General features: G+C 44.1%; 1 protein-coding gene across 8 annotated transcripts in view; it reads right to left on the reverse strand.

Annotated features, from left to right (window-relative positions):
• NAA50 (N-alpha-acetyltransferase 50, NatE catalytic subunit) overlaps nucleotides 1-14639 on the reverse strand; it is a 36701-nt gene extending 22062 nt beyond the window's left edge. For 2 of the 8 annotated variants that reach the window (XM_084835333.1, XM_084835338.1), the window contains exons 1-3: nucleotides 14184-14639; nucleotides 10380-10510; nucleotides 734-870 (exon numbers count right to left, since the gene is read on the reverse strand). In XM_084835333.1, coding sequence (XP_084691459.1) covers nucleotides 734-870; nucleotides 10380-10444 — 202 coding nt within the window. In that variant the 5' untranslated portion in view covers nucleotides 10445-10510; nucleotides 14184-14639. Of the gene's footprint in view, nucleotides 1-733; nucleotides 871-10379; nucleotides 10537-14183 lie in introns of those variants that run through there. The other 6 variants (XM_084835336.1, XM_084835339.1, XM_084835340.1 and 3 more) reach the window with 4 other exon arrangements.
• Between the last annotated feature and the right edge of the window lie 6256 nt (nucleotides 14640-20895).

Below are 20895 nucleotides of genomic sequence, written 5' to 3' on the forward strand. Positions count from 1 at the left end.
TTTCTGAGTTAGCATACAAAGGAATGGCTGAAGGGAAGGTTCAGAGCCAGTTAAAATTTGTGAGCCTTACTGGAGTCTGCAGGAGAAGTTGATGAGTGGATGCTCACAGACAAGAGGATCCCCTCAGTGCATATCACTGGGATAAGGTATACGAAGCAAGAGTTGCATAATTCATTTTAAAGGTCATGATGTAACAAAGAAAAAGAGGTCTCTAAAGGTACATATGAAAAATCATTCACAGTTTCATACTGAAGTTAACACTGAAGCCAGTGATGATACTAAAGCACTGACAACTTGCCATGAAGTATTCCCATTAGGAAATGGGTCACTGCTTTCTGCACCAGCTGAAACTTTTAAACAGCCATCAAGTGGAGCTAAAGAGGACACTGTGGTAGTCTGTATGAGTGGCTGAGAAAGCATGGATTATGATAGTAGATCTCTATGGCTAGAACAAATGGAGCTGGAGGGACAGAGCATGCAAGAGGAAAAGTGGGTAATGTCCTCAAGCAAAATCGATTAGATATCTCAGGAAGACGCCTGGATGAAAGGCAGGGTCATCTGCACAATATTATGAAGACCAAAGCTGCATGACATACAAGGCTTTGCACACACTAATTTAAGATATGTGGAAAACCTAAGCTCCGGTAACACAAGTTGTTTGGATATACCAAGATGAACAATTGACAACTGTTATCTCCACCAACCCACCAAATCAAAGATCAAGATCTCATACCCAGCTTGGCAAGCTCGCCAACTTCTAACACATCCTTGTAGAACTTGTCATTGTAGCTGACAGGAAAGATGACTTGATTTAAGCGCTTCAGCTGCTTAATGTTGTGTGGTGTCACATCACCCAGCTCAATCCGGCTACTGGAACAAATCAAAACATGCTCAATACTTCTAGGAATCCCACTCTTATTAACTTATACTAGATACAGTAGGACTGGTCATCTTGACACACTCAAGATCTTTGATACAGTATTTCCACTTCAGGTGCTGTATAATTCTGCACAGAAGCACTCTAGAGCTATTATTTAGGAAAAGAACTGAGACTACTTACATTTAGCTGAAGTTAAAGAACAGCGTACAACTGCTAACAATGAAATTTGCCCTAGTCCTTTAATGTTACACTGATCTTACAACAAGTGGAACAAGTGTTTATACCAACAATGAATTTTATTCAATGACTGTATGAAAAGCAACAGGGATCTATCTAACAATCACTTTTTCAGCTCATCACTGCCAAGTTCCTTGAATTGCAGAGTACATAGTAAGTAAGTAGCCTGTCTCTCTTCACCCCAGAAGAGAGAAGGTCGAGCTCCTCCCCCATTTGTTGGCATGTGTGAAGTCCTGGGAGTTTCGGAAAAGGCCAGACGAGGAGTCCCTCTTACGGCTTCTCCCTTCCCCAATCTCCATAGGCACGGGGGAAGAGGCAAGAGGAGTCACTTTCTATCTTTCCTGAAATCCATCAGGTGAACTGTGTCCCTCCTCCACAATTCTGTGTCATGCATGCAAGTCTCATGGAAGGATGCGTTGATAGCAACCAGGAATAGCAGCTGAGTAGTAAACAAGCCAAAATTTGTGGACTATGCAAAGTGACTTGTCATTTTACAGTTGAGAAGGAAGCTAATTAATTCCTCAGAATAACAGAAAATATGAGCCACCATGCTGGAGACCTAAACCTACTGGTTGTATGAAAGGAATTCCCAGGCCTTATATTTATTTAACTGCATTTCTTAGCCAACTGTTAAGACTACAGCCTTCCCAAGGCAACTTACAATATAAAGCAGGCAATTCCATATCCATGTAACACATTCATAAAATCAAACCAATTTTAAACATATTTAAGAGCATACCAGTTAAGTCAAATCCAAAGCTTAAATAAGCAACAAAAGCAGCATACAATAAAAACCTTTCCATTAGAAGCCAAAGAAAACAAATGTGTTTTTAAAACCCTCTTAATGACAAAAACAGATGAACCTTAAGAGATCTTCATGGTGGGCTGGTGAATAGAGCCTCCAACAATGGTCTTAACACACAGGCAGGTTCATTAGGCTGCGTAGGCAGTCTTTCAAATAACCTGGACCCAAACCATTTAATACTTTCAAGAGTCAAAACCAGCACTTTGAATTGGGCTGGGAAGCACACCAGCAACCGGCTGAGCTGGTACAGAATTGGTGTAATATCATTCAACTGTCTAGCCCCAACAAGGAGTCAAGTGGTTGTGTTCAGCACCAGATGAAGTTTCAGGGTCCTCTTCAAATGCAGCTTCACAAAGAGCGCATTATAGTAGTCCAGTCTGGATGTAGTTAGTGCATGTGTAACTGAGATTAAGTCAGTTCGTACCAACCAGTTGGTAAGAAGCGCTCCTGGCTACTGCCACAACCCCAAACAACAAACTTGGTCCTTCGGTGGGAGTGCAATCTTCATCTGCATTTTGATGACAATGCAGCTGGTACCCTGCTGATACTTTGGATTACCAGTCCCTGGGGTGATTCCAGTTGTAGTCCGAAACATCCGCAGCACACCAAGTTGTCTACCCCTGAAGTAAATGTTAAGTAGCAAAATAGAATCCTGCAGGCCAAAAAGGCCACGGGGCAGAGCAGAAGTTGCTCAGCTCCATCTTCTGAAACTAGCATGCCAGGTAGGCCTGGCTAGACCCAACCCAGCCAGATGGTCCAGGAGGCTGTGGCTGATGCTACTAAAAGCCACCATGACTTCCAGGAGAACTAATAAGGTTGCACCCCCACCCCATCCACTGGTTGATGTAAGTCTCTCTCTTTTTTCTTTATTATGGTCGCTTAGACCCATTCAAGTTAAAATATACAGACAAATATACAAATATCAAGACACAGGCTACAGTTTCTTCAACTTAACTAATACAGTCAAACAACTTGGCTCTTGTGAGCAGGGAGATTAGAAAGAAATTAGCCACCTGTTCAGTGATATGTGGGATCTTATTGGAGAGACAGTTAATTACCAATCTTTCATCTGCATGGCCTGGGAAGTTGGTCAGAAGAGGATAAATTATGCAGTGTCTCAAATCAGAGTACAAATCACAATATAAAAGTACATGTATCAAAGTTTCAGAGGCTCTTGCTTCACATGGGCACAATCTATTTTGAAGTAGAATTTTCAGACATCTGCCCTGGAGCACTACTGTTGGTAGAACAATTAGGGAGCAATCCTATCCAGATAGGCCGCCGCCTCCGAACTCAGAGGTGACCGCCTATTCAAAGCAGGACAGAAGCACGCAGGGGATCATTCCCTCTGCACTTCTCCTGCTCTGCTTTTTCGGCTAGACAGCCGATTGCAGCTGTCTAGCTGCGGGAGGGCAGAGTGGGGAAGGAGGCTGCTGTACGAGACATAGAATATGTCGTACAGGCATTTCCACCCTCCCTACCCTGGAACACCCCCAGCCACGCCCCTTTTCAGCCGCTCTGCACTCCTCTTGCAAGCATGGAGGACGGGGCTGTTCCGCACTGCCTCGGAGGCAGCGCGGAAGTGGGAGGAGGTCGGTTCCCGGAAAACAACACATCCTATGGCTATCTAGCCACTGTCTAGAGGCCATAGGACTGCTCCCTCTGTCTTGCGAGTATAAATGCTCTACGAGCTTGAATATTCCTAAGGGATGTCAAATAAGAAGGTGAGATATCTTAACTGGGCAGAATCCTGTGGGCCACTGGAGAACAAGTTCTGTTAGCCAGAGAGTACAAATCCTGTCTTTCAATATCATTTTCAGTATTCTCTGAATCAGAAGTTTGGAGGCTTGCTGTTGCACAAGCATTAAAAGGGATTCAAATGAAACACCAATTGAGCTAATTTTATGTAAAATTATATAGGACCATTTACTAGAATGTGAGTCTGCTAGCATGGAATATACAAGACTAGATGCTAGAATATACAAGACTAGATGCTAGTGAAGAAAAATACAGATGTAACCAAAATTTTAGTGCCTGAGCCCATGGTCTGGTTTTGACAAATCCTACACCCATTTCCAAGCACGTGGTTGCATATCCTACACAATTAGGTACTCCCAAAATATGATGGGAGAAAAATGCTTGGACTTTTTCCAGAGCAGAATTTCTCAACTCGATCCATACAGGGTCAGACTGGAATGGATCCAAATAAGCAGTAACCTCCAAGACTCCTAACTCACCATTCACTCCAAAATCTTGTTCAAAAATGGAAGATTAGACCAAGGGCAGTAATTGTCACAGACTGTAGAATCAGCTTGTGACATCAATTCTTAGTCGGGGAAGCTGTACAGCCATAAGAAGCCAGATGCCTGAGAATTCAGTTAAACCAGGCCTCTCACAGGCTTCCAAGCTAGGAGGGCATGAGACTCAGAATGTTGATACTGCCGATCTTCTATCCCTGGGAGACCTGACCTTAATGAAGGCCGTTGCTTCTCGACCAGGGACATCTTCTATAGGAGCAGGGCAGAACGGGAAGGACTCTGGAAGTGAGGGGGCTTCTGGGGTGTGTTTTAAGAAGCATTGTCAACTAAAGAGGGCAGTGCAGGGGTGACCGGCAAGGCACAGCACATGTTTATGAGCTAGGTTTCCCTGCCAAGATCGAATGTCCGACAGTGATCTTTAGCAGCCACTCTCCTGTATTTAAACTGGAGCAACAGGCAGTAGAGGTTGCTGGAAGCAACCTAAAAGGCTTCCTGATTTGGTTGGAACTATAAACTCATTTGGATTTATTCTGTGAGCTGAACCCAAGGCTGATTGGGTCTTTCGTTGTGACTTTCATGAACTGATCCTGGTCAAAGAACTATGTTATAATCTGTTATCTGCAAACCTTTATTGGAACTGTAAAAGCTTATAACGAATTACTAGAATTACTGCAATAAAAGTTTTACTGGGACTTGTGCCTCTGTATCAGGAAGTTAGGCTTTGACATCAGTAGGATTTAGTAGCACAATCTCCTGTATTAAGGCATGCACCCTGCTCTTCAGCAAAAAGGCTCCCAGAGCAGGTTACATACAATCAGTAAAAAAAACACCTAAAGACAGTCCCTGCCTTATAATCTAAATGACACAAAAGGAAAAAGGATGGGGAACAAAGAGGAAAAATGCAAAGTCAGGAACCAATTCCCACAGTTAAATAGTTGTTCTTATAATGACAAACTGGAAACAGTTCAGAGACAGGAGGAGCCTGCTGGTCATTCCCCCACTGATATGGAATGGCCCTGCTACCCATCTCATCTTCCTCTGCTGCAGCCTTATTAAATGGCTGCTGCCTCCTGTGACAGTTGAGGGAAGAGCCTGATTATGTCCAAAAATATAGGCCCCTTCCAACCCTACTATTCTATGAAAAGTTTCCAGTTCCGGAAAACCCACATCACTAATTTATACGGATTAAAAAAAAAAACTTGAGCACGGTCTAAAAGAGGAATTAATGGTAAAATGTGTGAAGATAGAATTTTAAACCATATCTGTCACACTCAGAAAGTTGTTCATAAGAACAGATGGTGCAAACTGGGAGTAACACGAAGGGAATTCAGGAGGAACAGAATGGCACGCAGTTAAGGCTTGGATGCAGGTAGCCTTTCTATGGACACCCAGTCATACAGTGAAGCTGAAAAAAAATATCCCAAATCCTCCTCTGTAGATAATACTTCTGGGAAAGCTTGGTTTCTTCCCTCTTTGCACATACTCTTGCATTCTTGAACCTTAGAGGATATTTCAATAAGCAGAGTTTGGAAAAGAAAAATAGACAAAATCAACTTTTTTATGCTGGCAAGTCTGCTTACCCCACTTTAAAGTGCACAAGTTCCCATGATGTAAATTAGATTTGACCTACCTCTAAACCTGTGAAAGCTTGGGGGAAATCTGTAACTCCCACATATTTGATGTAGGTTTTAACAAGCGATAATACACTGAAATTTCAAAGTGCTTCTTGTTTATGTAGGAACATATTCATAACGAGAAACTTGTAATTTATGCTCATTCATATAAAAGCCAGAGACCTTACATAATCAGTGAACGATCAAATAACTTCAGGAATGGCTTCTCTTGGGTTTGCCAACATTAGAACAATGTTGTATACAAAAATGATGGCAGCATGTACAACCCACAGCCAAATTTCATGTGACCCTCAGCCTAATTTCAAAAGCCCCCTGCATGTGATCAGTTCAGACATCTGGCAAGAATAATCTGTCCCTTCCCTGGCAACCTGCTAGCTGGGAAGGAAGAGGGAGAGAGAAAAGGCCTGGCCCAGTCACTTTTGGCTCTGGCCCTGCTAACTGCTGACTTTGGCCCCACCCACCATCAACAAGCCATTCTTGACAGATAACCCATGAGGGAATGCACCCCTTGGCAGAAGAAGGTTGCTTGCCCTGAGGTTAGCCCTAATTGCCTGTGCCAGTGGCTCGATGGACAGGGCAAACAGCAGGGGATGACAACAGACCCTGGTCTACCCCTTGTGATTTGTAAGGTAATAAATTGGTGCAGATACTGCCCAAGGAACTCTGATAAATTTGAACTGCTCCAAATACATTTTTTATCCAAGTTCATTTTTCTCAGCATAGCGAGTAGATAATACCACTCAACTGCTGACAGCCTAGTAAGTATCAAACACTACTACTGTTGCTGGAGTTTGGGTATGGTTGCCTTATCCAGAAGTTTACACTCTATGGTGGGAGATGTCCATCTAGGATAAACCCAGTTTGATCTCAGTGGATGCGACAACATATAATAGAACTAAAATGACCTGCAAAGACCGCTAAGAAACTTTGTGTACTGGTTCAACTATGAAAATGTTGGGCACGGATGTGTTAGTAAGCAAAACTTATTTAGCTAGCCAGGTGCAACGAGTGTCCCTCATTATGGATAAGTTCAACAGTGACTATAACATCAAATGCATCTGAGTGCCAGAGTATGTAACTTAGTTAAAAAAAAAAAGCAAAGCAACATGTTTAATAATAAGGGTCCATTACACACAGATTAGCTGCTGTCTAGCTCTACGATGTTAAGGCTCTACAGTCTAAGTTGTGGATCTTTCAGGCATATCAGATTTACGTATTCAGGATTTTACTTTTCTTGAACCAAGCATAGAAGCCGTCAAAACAACCAACAGAGTTGTATTCACTGCCTTCTTGATCTGACATTGCAGACAGGACATTGCAGGTAGGTTTAATTACTTCAATGTTTCACGTGCTTCTCGCAAAGTGGAACAATGCTGATCTCTGTAGGTGTCCAGGGTAATCTTTTATAAGGGATACCCCTCTTTATGGAGCTTTTCTATGAAGTTGCAGAGATTCCAACACCAGTCTTCAGTGCCTTCAGGACATATGTCCTGGAATACTGAGACAAAATTTCCTGTGAAATCAAACACCTGGGAGGTACAGACCGCTGCAAATTGAGCAAAACACAAGTATAGCCTATGCTGTCTGTTAGGAGCTAAATGGCTGGTGTAGATCTTCTATATTGGCCACTGAGAGCTGGACAGCTAGGAGCAGAGATGTGTGTGTGTTCAGTTAAGTGAGGAATGATGAAGTTACAGTTGGGCATGTCGTGTGCTGAGGGGGTTGGGAGGGGTGTGTACATTATTAATCTTGATTTTACAATGTGAAATTACACTGAATAGATAACTTCACAGGCCTTCAAGCAATACAATCTTTTAAAGAAGGAACAGAATAACTCCAAGAAGGGAAATATGTTTATTGATCATTTTGAGACACCACCATTATCAGTATGAATATATTTTTAACACTATGAGAATAGATTAACTATCTACTTCCCTAAACAAAGAACCAGGAAGTTCTTTGCACACTGCATGAGTGGACAGGTATTCACTCCATGGGAACAGAATTAGTGAATAACTAGGGGTGAAGCAATAGCAACCACAGAATAAGATAACGCAAACCACAATTATCTGTTTTGCTGCACTCTATCACACATTCAAGAAGCAGACAAATTTCCCTCCATTAACAATATGGGAAGATGGTCATCTATATTCATCCTGTCTCTCATTGCTAGATGACTTCGGCAATTTTGTTGTCATGATGAGGCCTTCTCTTTGTTGCTCTTTGCTTCAGTCTTAACGTAAGGAAATAATGGAGGACTATCCTTACTTACTACAAACCAGTTTTTTTAAAGGTAATTAGCACAAAGAACACAGATTGTGATCTAAGCCACCATCTTATAGTGGCAACATCACTGCCATCACCTACGCTCAGTTCTGACATATTTATAGCTACTTACCAAAACAGACCATACAAACATTTGGTTTCCAGTGTCACAGGAAAAAAGTAATCATCTCACTACCTAGCAGTCCTTTCTTCTGAAGAGGTCTAAGTGCCTAGCCTTCAAGAAAGTAGCCCTTACATATCAAGGAGAGCAATCCTATGGGGATTGATAGTCGCCACCGAACCAGGGGCGACTATCCACTGCAGGGTGGGAGGAGTGGTGAGGAGCACATCTCCTCCATGCTCCCACCACTCTGCTTTCAGGGCTAGACAGCCATTTCAGTTGGGGAGGCCAGACGATACATAGGAAGTGTTGTGCACTTCTGACCTCCCCACCCTGCCTCCACAAACACCCTGTTTCCCCCACTCTGTGCTGCTCTTCCGGATGTGGAGCATGGGGCCAATCCACACCGCCTACGAGACAGTGAGAGAGGAAGTGCAGGTCGGTTCTCCAAGAACCAACCTCAGAGCGCAGGCTCCAAGGTTGGTTCCTGGGAACCGACCAATCCTATGGCCGTCTAGCCACTAACTAGTGGCCATAGGATTGTGCCCTAAGACTCACATTTCTGTTAATGTCACAATTGTTCCCTCCATCTCTAGACAAAGTTGTGCTGAATTAGACCTATCTAGTCTGGCACTCTGTTCCACGGTGGCCAACCAGATGTCAAGAGGAAGCCCAGAAGCAGGTCATGAATGCAATACCACTCACCTGCTCATGTTTTCTAGCAAGTGGTATTCAGAAGTGTACTGTCTCTGATACTGAAGGTAATATATAGTCATCACAACTAGTAGCCATTAATAGCCTTCTGTACTGCAGAAGGCATGCATGCTACATGAGTAAAAGTTGAATTATTTTCCTAGGTAGTATAATATTCAGTTGTAATTGAGCATGTTTTAATCTAAGTGTATATACAAATAACTAAGTGCAAATGTCTTATTTTACCAATTGATTGTAAGCTGCTCTAGGAGCCTTTTTTGGAGCCGAGGAGTGGCATAAAAATACTTTAAATACATATAAATGAAGTAATAAGTGCAATGCAAGTCAATGTCTTAAAACTGGGCTTATCTTAGCAATTTAAATCAATCCATCCCCAAATCATACGATTTTAATGGGCATCTGACCATTGGCTTAGGATTTTAGGTTTATAGTATGTTTTATTACTTTGATATTGTTTACATTCATTATTTTAAAATACTTGAGAAATTTTTAACCGGAAAAAGATGACACCATCTGCCCAGAACAGCAGTGGCAGAAGCACCGTCAGCAAGAACACCCACCCCCACCCCGTAGCTCTCTTTACCACCACCTTTGAGGGGAGCAGACCTAGGAGCCATGGAAGCTGGAGAAAGCCGTCGCACAGACTACAGCCTGGTAACCTACTTGAGGGGGAGATGAGTATCTCTTCCCTGGCCATTGCTGTACATCTGGGGAGGCAGCAACCTCAGCAAGAAGCCAGAGGAGAGGACTTAATATATCACTATGTGTCTAATAGCCACTGCCCCTGACAGTTTTAAGGGTTAGGAGCCACTGATATCATGGCCCCTGTAGTGCTACAGGGGCAGCACTACTGGAAGCAGGAACACCTGGAGGACTGAGAAAGAACATTTGAAGAACATTTGCCTCCCACCCCCTCCTCCCAATCTCCCTTTGCGTTTTGGAGAGCAGGACCAGGAGCCACATGATATAATTGTTTGAAACCAAAAGAGGGAATCCTTAAGAAAGAGCTTTGTTCTCTTGCCTCAGGAATTCAGCAGGATAATTTTCACAAGTATCTTCTCCACTGCCTGGGTACACTTTATAGGGTCTGTCATTATAAAGGCATTACCATCCACCAATAAATCTGATTTTACTGTTGTGAACCATTCCGAGTATCATTTTTGTTAAAAAGCAGTGTACAACTATTGCAAAATAAATGAGTATCAACTCTGTAAAATGTATCAGGCACAGAGTTTTGCCAACTGGAAAAAGCTGTTTATTCCTAATTTAAGGCTTTACACCATAACCCAATTTAAACTGTTCATTCTCTACATACATTCAGCACAGGGGGCCAGGGACACCACCTTGTCTACTGATCCATCTTGGTGACCTTTTATTTCTATTTCATAAACTACCCAATAGTTCTAACTACACTGATTGGCTCAGTGTCAGTATTTTAATGATAAACATTTATGACTTTACCTACCAATGAACATTTGCCTTCTGCCTCAAAGGCTGGGTTCGGACAATCACATAGGGAGAAGACGCCATCGTGGCTTCTCCCCCCGCACGTGCTGTGGCATGTGCAGCTTGACATAAACATGAGCATTAAGTTACCTAAAGATAAGCAACACATTATATCCTTTTTCTAAAACAGTAAAAATATTCAGTTAGTAAATATTTCAGAAACCTATAGTATATCTTCAGAGACTGATTTAAAATTGGAGCCTTTCTACAGTGCATCTTATTGTTACAGCAGCCAATTAGTATGCACATTTAATCATGTCTTGTGACAACTGTTGCAGTCCATTTCACATATACTGCACATCAGGGATGGGCAACTTGTGGCCCTCCAGATTGGGGGGGGAGCTACAACTCCCATAATCCCTCACCACTGGCTATGCTAGCTAGGGCTGCTGGGAGCTGGAGGTCAAAACATCTGGAGGGCCACAACTTGCACACCCCTGGTGTAGATGCTTACTCCTCTCCTCCCAGGAGAAAATGTCATACCAAACAATCCTTCAAAGCCTTAAAACTACATTGTGACACTGCGGCAGAGCAGCAGCAAAAAAAGGGGGGGCTGATTTCCCTGTTTTGCTGCTCTGTTGTTGAATTTTAGAAGCAAACCATGACTTATTTTCCAAGGGAAAAGGGAACACAAGGGAAAATCAGCCCTTTTTAGATGTCCCACTACCTAATTTCCACAGCAAATTTGACAGGACTACAAAAAAGGCCAGGGGTTCCATGTGGCCCACATGTCGATCATCCCTATACTAAATGAATATATGCAGCGACTAAAGAACCACCAGGCAATAAATTATTTTGCTCAATCTCTCATTCATCTGGGATCTCAGAAAACCTTTATAAGCCATACTTAGATAAGGCAAAACAAAAACAGAATGAAGCTAATTAAGAACAGCATCAGACGCCGCTTGTGCTAGAAAGCAGGAACCTTTGGAGTCAAGATAATGACAGAAACAGAGCGGCTCTGCTCACCTAGACAATTCATTGGTTCCCTCCAACAGGGCTACATCTAGAAAATCTGTACTCTTGCCTTTGCCTGGGCAATCAGTCTCGACGGTGTGCCTTACGGCTAGTTCTGGCTCTTGTAAAGGCTTGCTCTATTCCCTGCCTCCCTGTTTTCTGGATTTCCCCCCTCAGAGCATGCTCCTTGGGAACTCCTGCCTCCTGCATGCCACCCTGTTGACTCTCCAGGAAGCATCATCATGATAAATGATGGAAAATATGATGGTACTATTAGTGGGTGGTTCATCTGCTCAGCTAAGTGATGTTCAACCTGTTCTGTAGGGGGTTGCACTCTCCTTAAAGGATCAGGTTGGCAGTTCAGGGGTACTCTTGGATCCAACATTGTTAGTGGAGGCACAGGTGGCCTTCGTGGCTCAAAACACCTTTAATCAGCTTGGGATGATATGATACACTAGCTTCAACCCTATCTGGACAGAGATAGCCTGTAGTTAGCCATACTCTGGTAACCTCTCCTTTGGATTACTGCAATGCATTACATGGGGGGCTGCCTTTGAACATAGTTCATAAACTTCAGCTGGTTCAAAATAGGGCAGCAAGATTGTTAATGGGGACCGGTCGATATGATCATACTATGCCAGTCCTTCGTGATCTGCACTAGCTTCCAGTCCATTTCTGGGCCCAATTCAAAGTGCTGGTATTAACTTGTAAAGCCCTAAATGGCTTGTGGCCAGGCTACCTGACGGATGATCTCCTCCCATATTTTCCACCCCAGCCCCTAAGATCATTGTCAGAGACCCTTTTCCAGGTAACCCAGTCAAATGAGGTGAGGTAGGTGGCTACTAGGGAGAGAGTCTTTTCAGTGGTGTCATTCTGGCTGTCAAATCCTCTCCCCAGGGAGCCTTGCCTGGAGCCTACATTGCGGTCTTTTCGATGCCACGTGAAGACCTTTTATTTTCCCAGGGTTTTTAGTTCTTCAGGCTTGTTTTTAAATATTGTGTTATTGTGTTTCAGATCTTTACATTGCTGCTGGCTTTTACTCTGGTTTTTACTTTGGTTTATGAAGTTTTAAACTTTTAAAGATTTAATATTTTATTACATTGTATTTTGGATTTTTACCTTTTGTGAACTGCCCAGAGAGCTTTGGCTATTGGGTGGTATAGAAATGTAGTACATAAATTAAGGGCACAATCCTATGCATGTTTAGACAGTCAAAAGGCCTACAACTCCCATGCTGGCTGGGGCATGCTAGGAGCTCTAGGCCTTTTGTCTGTCTAAACATGCATAGAATTGCATCCTAAGAAATTTAGTTTAGAAGATACCAAAAACAGATAATCACTTCAGTGCATTTTATGGTATTGCCTACTGGCTAGAAGGTTCTGTCTTCTCAGAACAAATACTGTGCAGAGCTTGACTGACCCTTCTTACCCTGCTGTAGAAGTCCCCTTCTGAATGGCAAGACCTGAGCAGAGTAAGATCTCCGAATAAATTCTGATTCAAGTGTTATTGATGGATGCCTCAGTTCAATTTGGAATCAACTCTGTATTTACAAATGTCCTCAGTGAACATCGGGAAAGAGCTTAATTATTTTCTGATAATTCTCTCCCAGTCAATAATGTTAGTGTAATATTTTAGTCTTACTTTCATCTTGGTTATTGCTAAAATGCATCTCCATTTTTTAATGTATCCAATCACCCATCAATATTTCATCAGCTTTTTATTCAAGTCCTGGACAACCACAGCTCAGATGTGTAGCTCTCCAAGATACTGCCCAGCTGATTTTTAAGGCTCTAGGGAGTGATGTAATCTTTTGAGCTACAGGCATAAAACTGGGGGTAGGCAGTTCACCATCCAGGTGCTCTCCTATTCCTGTTTGCTGCTGCTGAAGAGCACAAGGAACCCAGTCAGAGAAATATCGCCTCAGGTGATAGAGCTTTGCAAAGGAAGTTCCACCCATCTGCTTGCAACTAGTTCCAGGTGGGAGATGAATCCCAAGGTTCAATGGAGGTGGCAGGTTGACTCAGAAGGGGATGATTCAAAAGGGGAGTCTAAACTTCCCTTTGGGGAGCAGCAAGGGTCAGCTCAATGTCAGCCTTTTGACTACTTGTTGTGACAGTGGACCAGGCTTTGAGGATTTGGAGGTTTGCTCTGATTAGGGCGTCTTAAACAAACAAAAATGACATTTTGGGTTGTCATTAGAAATATATTTGAATTTAATATTTCAAAAGTTTTTTTAGTTTGTACATACTGGCAAGTTCTTCTTTTCTTAAACAATTGTAACTATTTTTCCTTGTCACATATGTAAAACACACACACACACACACACACCTTAGCCATTTTAAACGCAAATGTTCTCTCTCCAGCACAAGCAAGCGCTAGTACTTGGACCATCCCCTAATCGTTTTAGGGCGCAATCCTATGCATTTTTAGACAGAAAGACGTTCTACATGGCTGGCTGGAGAATGCTGCGAGTTGTAGGGCTTTTTTTCTGTCTGAACATGCCATAGGATTGCACCCTTAGTCTTCAATCTTTTCAGATGACTGTTTTATCCCAAACTCCCCATACATGGCCAAATCTCCCTCCCTCTCTCTCTCTCTCTCGATTGATCAGATGCAAGGAGAACAAACTTATGCAGATGGCACAACATTCCTGTGTGCCAGTTTTTAAGATGAAGGAACTCCACCCCTCTTTGTACGGCGACACCCTCCCCGCGATTTCCTTCGCTCTGTTAAAAAGAAGAGTGCTGGATTGGGGCATGCCTCACTCACATTGCTTTACAACCCAATCTCATACGTATTTACTCACAACTAGGACCCAGTGAGTTCAAGCCGTTCCCCTGGTACACTTCCCCTCCGATATCCACGATTACATTCCCCCGAAAACGAGAGCCTGGAAAGCCATGAGGAGTCCGCTTCGCCTTCACTCTTCGAGAAAGGTGGAGGAGCGACCAAGGCACGCCATCGGCAGCAGAGGCTGGGCCCGAGAAACAAAGACCCGCCGCTGCCGCCCGAAAAGCCCGAGGAAGAACAAACGAGGGTCGCCTGCTCGCTGCAGAGCCCGACACTTGACTAGAAACGAAACGGGAGGGCTGGCGCCGGCCCCTCACTCACCCCTTCATAGCGCCAAGGGCCCCGAGATCTTGATTTAGCAGTGGCAGTTAGGCTACTCCGGTTATCACTCCACATGGGCCGCAGGCCGCTCCGACCGACCACGCGACCGCGCGCACCGTCCCACCCCCTTTGCTGAGTTCACCCTTCCACCCAGCGCCGACGTGACGGCCGCGGCTACGCGCTTCCTGACGTGCTCCCAATACACAGCCCTGCCATAGATTTTTAAGAGAGTTACGCAGTGCCCAGCTTCCGGTTTAAAAAGCAGAAACAAAACGACCTCTACTGGCGTAGACGCGTAGGAGTTAGCCCGAACCGCTTGGTTGATTTCCGATTTCAGCAGGATCCCGCCCCCTTTCCCAGGCCGGAAGTGAGAGCCGCCCGTAAAAATCAACGGGGATCAAAGATTTAGGGTAGCTGTGATTGGGTTACCCAAAGCAGGTGGCGCCCCAAGAAAGTGCCCGTAAGGAGAGGAATCCCCGCTATTTCCCGCCTGGGTCTTATTTCTGTGAGACATTTAATGTTTATGAGTTTTTAGCTTTCGTCATTTAAAGGCGATACCTGTGAAAAAGTCAGCCTAAGCATTTAAAAGCAAGTCAGTAGAATGGGACTTCTATTCTGCGTGCAACTGAGCGCTGGATTTGGGCAATATACGTAGGCTGACTTTGTTACAACCTGAAGGGTGTTTTAATATTGGTGATTTCCGGCTGGAAATCCAGAGTAGCCCGAGACCCACTTCTCACCTATAATATTTACAGTAGTGTACACAGCAGGGCTGTTGTAAGTCACTCTCACTCACAGCACCCCCAACCTGTAATGTGGGAGTAATAACACAGGATAGCACTGCAGGGTTGTTGTAAGCTTCTTTCTCACTCTGACCCCCAACCTCCAGCAAGGCTGAGATACCACAAAACTGTATTGCAGTATGGTAAACCACTCTTTCACCCTCAGCCTGATGCCCATACCTGCAGTGTCATCACATTATAAGCTACTCTCTCACAGCCAGAGCTCCCTCCAACCTGCACTATGGGAATAGTGGGCTGTATTTGCATTGGCAGAGCTATTTTTAAAATGTTGACAAACTAAAAACAAAATGTTTTACACAAAATAAGACCTCAAAAAGAAAGAGCATGCTCTCATTGCTGATAACATTTGTTACAGTTGCGCTGAAACCTTGGATTTCTCAATTCATTTCTATGGGCAGCTCTCACTTCCTCCCACAGGATATTTCATAATGGCATCTCAGTTTGAACTAAGAAATGGCATATCTAGACCATGGGATGGTTCAGTCTAAAATGTATTGTTCTCTTCATAGACAGGGCTAGGTCCCACCTCCTGGAATTGGAAAGCAGGTCTAAAGTCCTTTCATAGGAGGAAGGACATCCCTTATAGATCCAGTTTATCATCTTGCCTAGGTCAAGGAGGAAGGGTTGCACAGAGCTGCTATTTTTGCCTTTAAGAAGTTTAGAAAAGAAAGAAGAAAAAAGGACAGCTCATCATTTATGATAGGCAGCAGTTTGCAAACATCCAACTTCCTCAGCTTTGTGTTGCTCTGTCCCTCCACACTATGCTAGCAGGGACAAGCTGAAGAGTATTTGGCCTAGATGACTGCCTTTAAGACATTCCTCTAATGTTGCATGGTGCCCCCCCATCCCAGCTGCGGCTACAGGAGCTTTTCAGGCTTCTCTTAATTTCAAGGTGAGGCAGTGTTCATTGTCCAAGCCACTGATGGAAAATGGCTTCTAGAAGTACGTTGGCAAAAAGTGCACACAATGTTCCTACCATTTCTCCATAGAGGGAGAATGAGTAGTCCATGGCAGCCAACTCTTTCCCTGGTGAGGTGGAGCGTCAATGAATTTAAATGTGTCCAGGTCTTTATGAAGGTTTGAGGCCTACAGAGGCAAAGGGGGAAAAGGTCAGGCTTAGAGGCCTGGAGTTTTCTGGTGGGAGGGGGGTAACCCTGAGAAGAATAGTTCCATTTCTCCAATTAAGTGTCAGTTTCATTTATCCATTTAAGTTTCATTTCTTCAGGTTTGAAGCAGTACTTTCGATTTTGAGGGAGGAGGGTATATAAAGAGAATGAGCAAGCCAGTAAGAGCAGAGACAGCCAAAGCCTGAAGTGAGAGCAGAGTCTGAAGAGTGAGCAGGAAGAAGCAGTCTCGAAAAGTATAAGGACAGCTAGGGTAAAGAAACTTGCATTTTGCAACTGTCATTTTCTTTTAATGCATTTTGTATCATCCTGCTCTATTGTGTAAATACCTTTAGTTGTAATTTGTTTGCTTTAAATCTACCAGTAAATTGTTGTGCCTAAACCCTGTGTCTAGAGTATCAGTCACTCCATGTGTACAGCCTAAACCTCTCATTACTTGGAAGAAGTTTAAAAGAAGGGGGAGCAAACAGGAGTTGGCCAGGGGAGTTGCAGTGGTTGAAGAGACAAAGCAGACAAAGGAGACAGAGGCTAAGAGGTAAGTGGGCTGCAGGAAGCCCAGGGGGCTGCCCTTTATCCTTCTGATTGGCTGTGAACTCACCAGGTGCTTCTGAGAGCTCCAACTGAATTGGGAGTGTGTGGCCTGAGTACTCCCAGCAGCTGAGTGGGCGGGAAGCTTCAGTCTGTTTTCCGCCTCCCAGCTGAGCAGAGCAGAGCTGAGCAGAGCAAGCTGCTCCAGGGACTACAGAAGCAAGCAAGCTCCCAGAGAGCGAGCAACCAGAGTGAGTGAACAGGGGGAGCAAACAGGAGTTGGCCGGGGGAGGTCGGCAGGGGAGGTCAAGGGGGAGGCCCCTAACATTTTTTTTGCATTTTTTATTTTATTATATTTTTCACTAACTTTTTTCCATTTATTTATCTTGTAACACACACTTTCACACAAGTGGGACTCTGCTTTTAACCTCTACTGAGTAGAGGAACAGGCACAGGCTAGTCTAGAACAATCACAAAGCTAGACACAAAAAGGGAAAAGAGGCTATGGAAGGACAAGACTCTCCAGTGGTGGTGACCTGCAAGGTGTGTGCAATGTTTGTTTTCTTGCCTGAGAACAACATGGCCTACACCTGCAACAAGTGCAAGTTGATCACGCTGCTGGAAGAAAAAGTAAGTGGACTGGAGCGGCGACTGTCGACCCTCCGGGGAATAAGAGAACACGAAGAGTTCTTGGACAGAATGGGGGAACTACAGCAGCAAAGGGAAGACCAGAAGCTTGAAGAGCAACAGCAAGCTGAGGCAGAAGTGGGAAATGCTGAGGAGAAGAAAAATGGAGTAGAGGATACTCCTTGGAAAAGGGTGACAGTTAGGAGCAGAAGAACTAGACGCCACTCTGCACCAGTGGAAGCAGTGGAGCTGTGGAACCGATTCCAAGCACTTGCGGATGAGACTGGAGGACAGCCTGCAGAGGAAGAATCACAGGGGAACCTATATGAGAGTGAGCAAGAGGCTGAAGGTCAGTCAAACAGAGGCGATGAAACCCAGGCCTACAACAAGAAGAAGAGAAGAGTGGTAGTAGTGGGAGACTCCTTTCTGCGTGGGATTGAGACCCAAGTATGTCGTAAAGACCCGTGGACTCGCCAGGTATGTTGTCTCCCAGGAGGACGAATTAGAGACGTGACTGAAAGGTTGCCTGCACTCATAAAGCCCACTGACAGGTATCCCTTTCTTCTCATTCATGTGGGAACAAATGATACCGCCAAGCGGAGCTACGAAGAAATCACGTCAGACTTTGAAGCTTTGGGAAGGAAACTCAAGAACTTTGGGGCCCAGATAGTTTTCTCATCCATCCTTCCAGTAGTTAGAAGAGGGGTAGAAAGGGAACGAAAAATACTCCGGGTGAATGACTGGCTACGAAGGTGGTGCCGACGAGAGAGATTTGGATTCTGGGACCATGGCCTATACTTCCTGGAAGATGGACTGTTGGGAAGGGACGGGTTGCACCTCACAAAGGATGGGAAGAATGTGTTTGGCCACAGCATGAAGAGCTTCATCAGGAGGGCTTTAAACTGAATCCTACGGGGAAGGGAGATGTAATGATGGGGGTAACAATGGACGTAGGCGCATGCACTGCAATGGAGAGAACAGCTCTGATAGCGCCCAATAATCGCCTTCAGACACATGTAGGAAGAAAGCCAGATTATGAAGCACATGGTCTTCGATGTCTATATACTAATGGCCAGAATATGGGAAACAAACAGAACAAACTTCAACTCTTAATATAGGAGGGGAATTATGACTTGATAGGTATAACTGAGACTTGGTGGGATGACTCTCATGACTGGAATACAGCAACTGAAGGATATAACCTGTTCAAAAAGAACAGGAGGAACAGAAAGGGAGGTGGGGTTGCACTGTATGTGAAACATACATATCTCTGCACAGAAATACAGGAGGATGAGCTTGGTAGCCCCATCAAGAGCATCTGGATCAAAATAAATGGAGCAAAGAATAAAAGGAACCTGGTGGTCGGAGTCTACTACCGGCCACCCAACCAAGAAGAAGACGAGGATGAAACTTCTGAAAAGCAAATAGCCAATGTTTTAAGGAAGCATGATGTAGTAGTAATGGGGGACTTCCATTTCCCCGATATTTGTTGGGAGACAAATTCTGCAAAACATGGCCCCTCCAGGAAATTCCTGACTTGTGTGGCGGATAACTTCCTCCTACAGAAAGTAGAGGAAGGAACTAGAGGATCGGCTATCCTTGACTTGATCCTAACCAACAGAGATGACTTAGTGGATAAAGTAGCAATTACAGGAACTCTGCGGGAAAGCGAGCATGTTGCACTTGAGTTCTTGGTTCTGAGGGAAGCAAAAGCCGAGGGTAGTCAAACGCATACCCTGGATTTTAGGAAAGCTGATTTTAATAAACTCAGAACAATGATCAGTAAGGTCCCATGGCAAGCCACGCTAATGAGAAAAGGAGTCCAAGATGGGTGGGAGCTTTTAAAAAAGGAAATTCTGAAGGCACAATCACAAACAATTCCAACAAGAAGAAAAGGTGGAAGACAACAGAAGAAGCCAATGTGGCTTCACAAAAAGCTTAGGGATGACCTGAAAACAAAAAAGGACACATATAGGAAGTGGAAAGAAGGCCAAGTAACAAAGGAAGAGTACAGGCAGGTAGCACAGAATTGCAGGGATGGCATCAGGAAGGCTAAAGCTGAGAATGAGCTGAGGTTAGCGAGGGAGGCTAAAAACAACAAAAAGGCTTTCTTCAGCTACGTGCATAGTAAAAGGCAGAGGAAAGAAATGGTTGTTGAGCTATTAAATAAGGATGGCAAAATGATAACAGATGACAAAGAAAAGGCAGAGGTGCTCAATTCCTACTTTGGCTCAGTCTTCTCCCAAAAGAGGGTCTATGAGCCCCATGGCAAAGGCCAAGTGCAGGCTGAAGGGGCAGGATTGCAGCTTGAGATCGATAGGCATATGGTCAAGGAACACCTCATTACTTTGAATGAGTTCAAATCTCCAGGGCCAGATGAACTGCATCCTACAGTACTAAAGGAACTGGCAGAAGAACTCTCAGAACCGCTGTCTATTCTCTTTGAGAAATCATGGAGGACGGGGGAAGTGCCAGATGACTGGAGGAGGGCTAATGTTGTCCCTATCTTCAAAAAGGGTAAGAAGGAGGAACCTGGGAACTACAGACCAGTCAGTCTGACATCAATCCCAGGGAAAATTCTGGAGCAGATGATGAAGCAATCCATCTGGAAGCACCTTGAAAACAATGCCGTGATTACTCGAAGCCAACATGGATTTGTCAAAAACAAGTCCTGCCAGACAAATCTGATCTCATTTTTTGATCAAGTAACCTCCCTTGTAGACCATGGGAATGCTATAGACATCATATACCTTGACTTCAGCAAAGTTTTAGACAAAGTGCCCCATGATATTGATGAGCAAACTAGCTCAAAGTGGGCTAGATGAAACAACGATCCAGTGGATCCATAGTTGGCTACAGAATTGGACTGAAAGAGTGCTTATCAATGGGACCTTCTCAAACTGGGGAGAGGTAACAAGTGGGGTACCACAAGGCGCAGTGCTCTTCAACATTTTTATGAATGACTTGGAGGAGGAGGTGCAGGGAATGCTGATCAAATTTGCAGATGACACCAAATTGGGCGGGATAGCTAATACTTTGGAAGACAGAAACAAAATTCAAAGTGATCTGGATAGACTGGAGCACTGAGCAGAAAACAACAGAATGACATTTAATAGGGATAAATGCCAAGTTCTGCTCCTAGGAAAAAGAAACCAAATACACAGTTACAAGATGGGGGATACGTGGCTCAACAACACTACAAGCGAGAAAGATCTTGGAATTGTTGTCGATCACAAGCTGAATATGAGCCAACAGTGTGATGTGGCTGCAAAAAAGGCAAATGCTATTTTGGGGTGCATTCATAGAAGCATAGCTTCCAAATCCC

Source organism: Heloderma suspectum, chromosome 2 (assembly GCF_057233095.1).
Source record: "Heloderma suspectum isolate Gila_16-S chromosome 2, 16-S_ref, whole genome shotgun sequence".
Taxonomy (NCBI): domain Eukaryota; kingdom Metazoa; phylum Chordata; class Lepidosauria; order Squamata; family Helodermatidae; genus Heloderma; species Heloderma suspectum.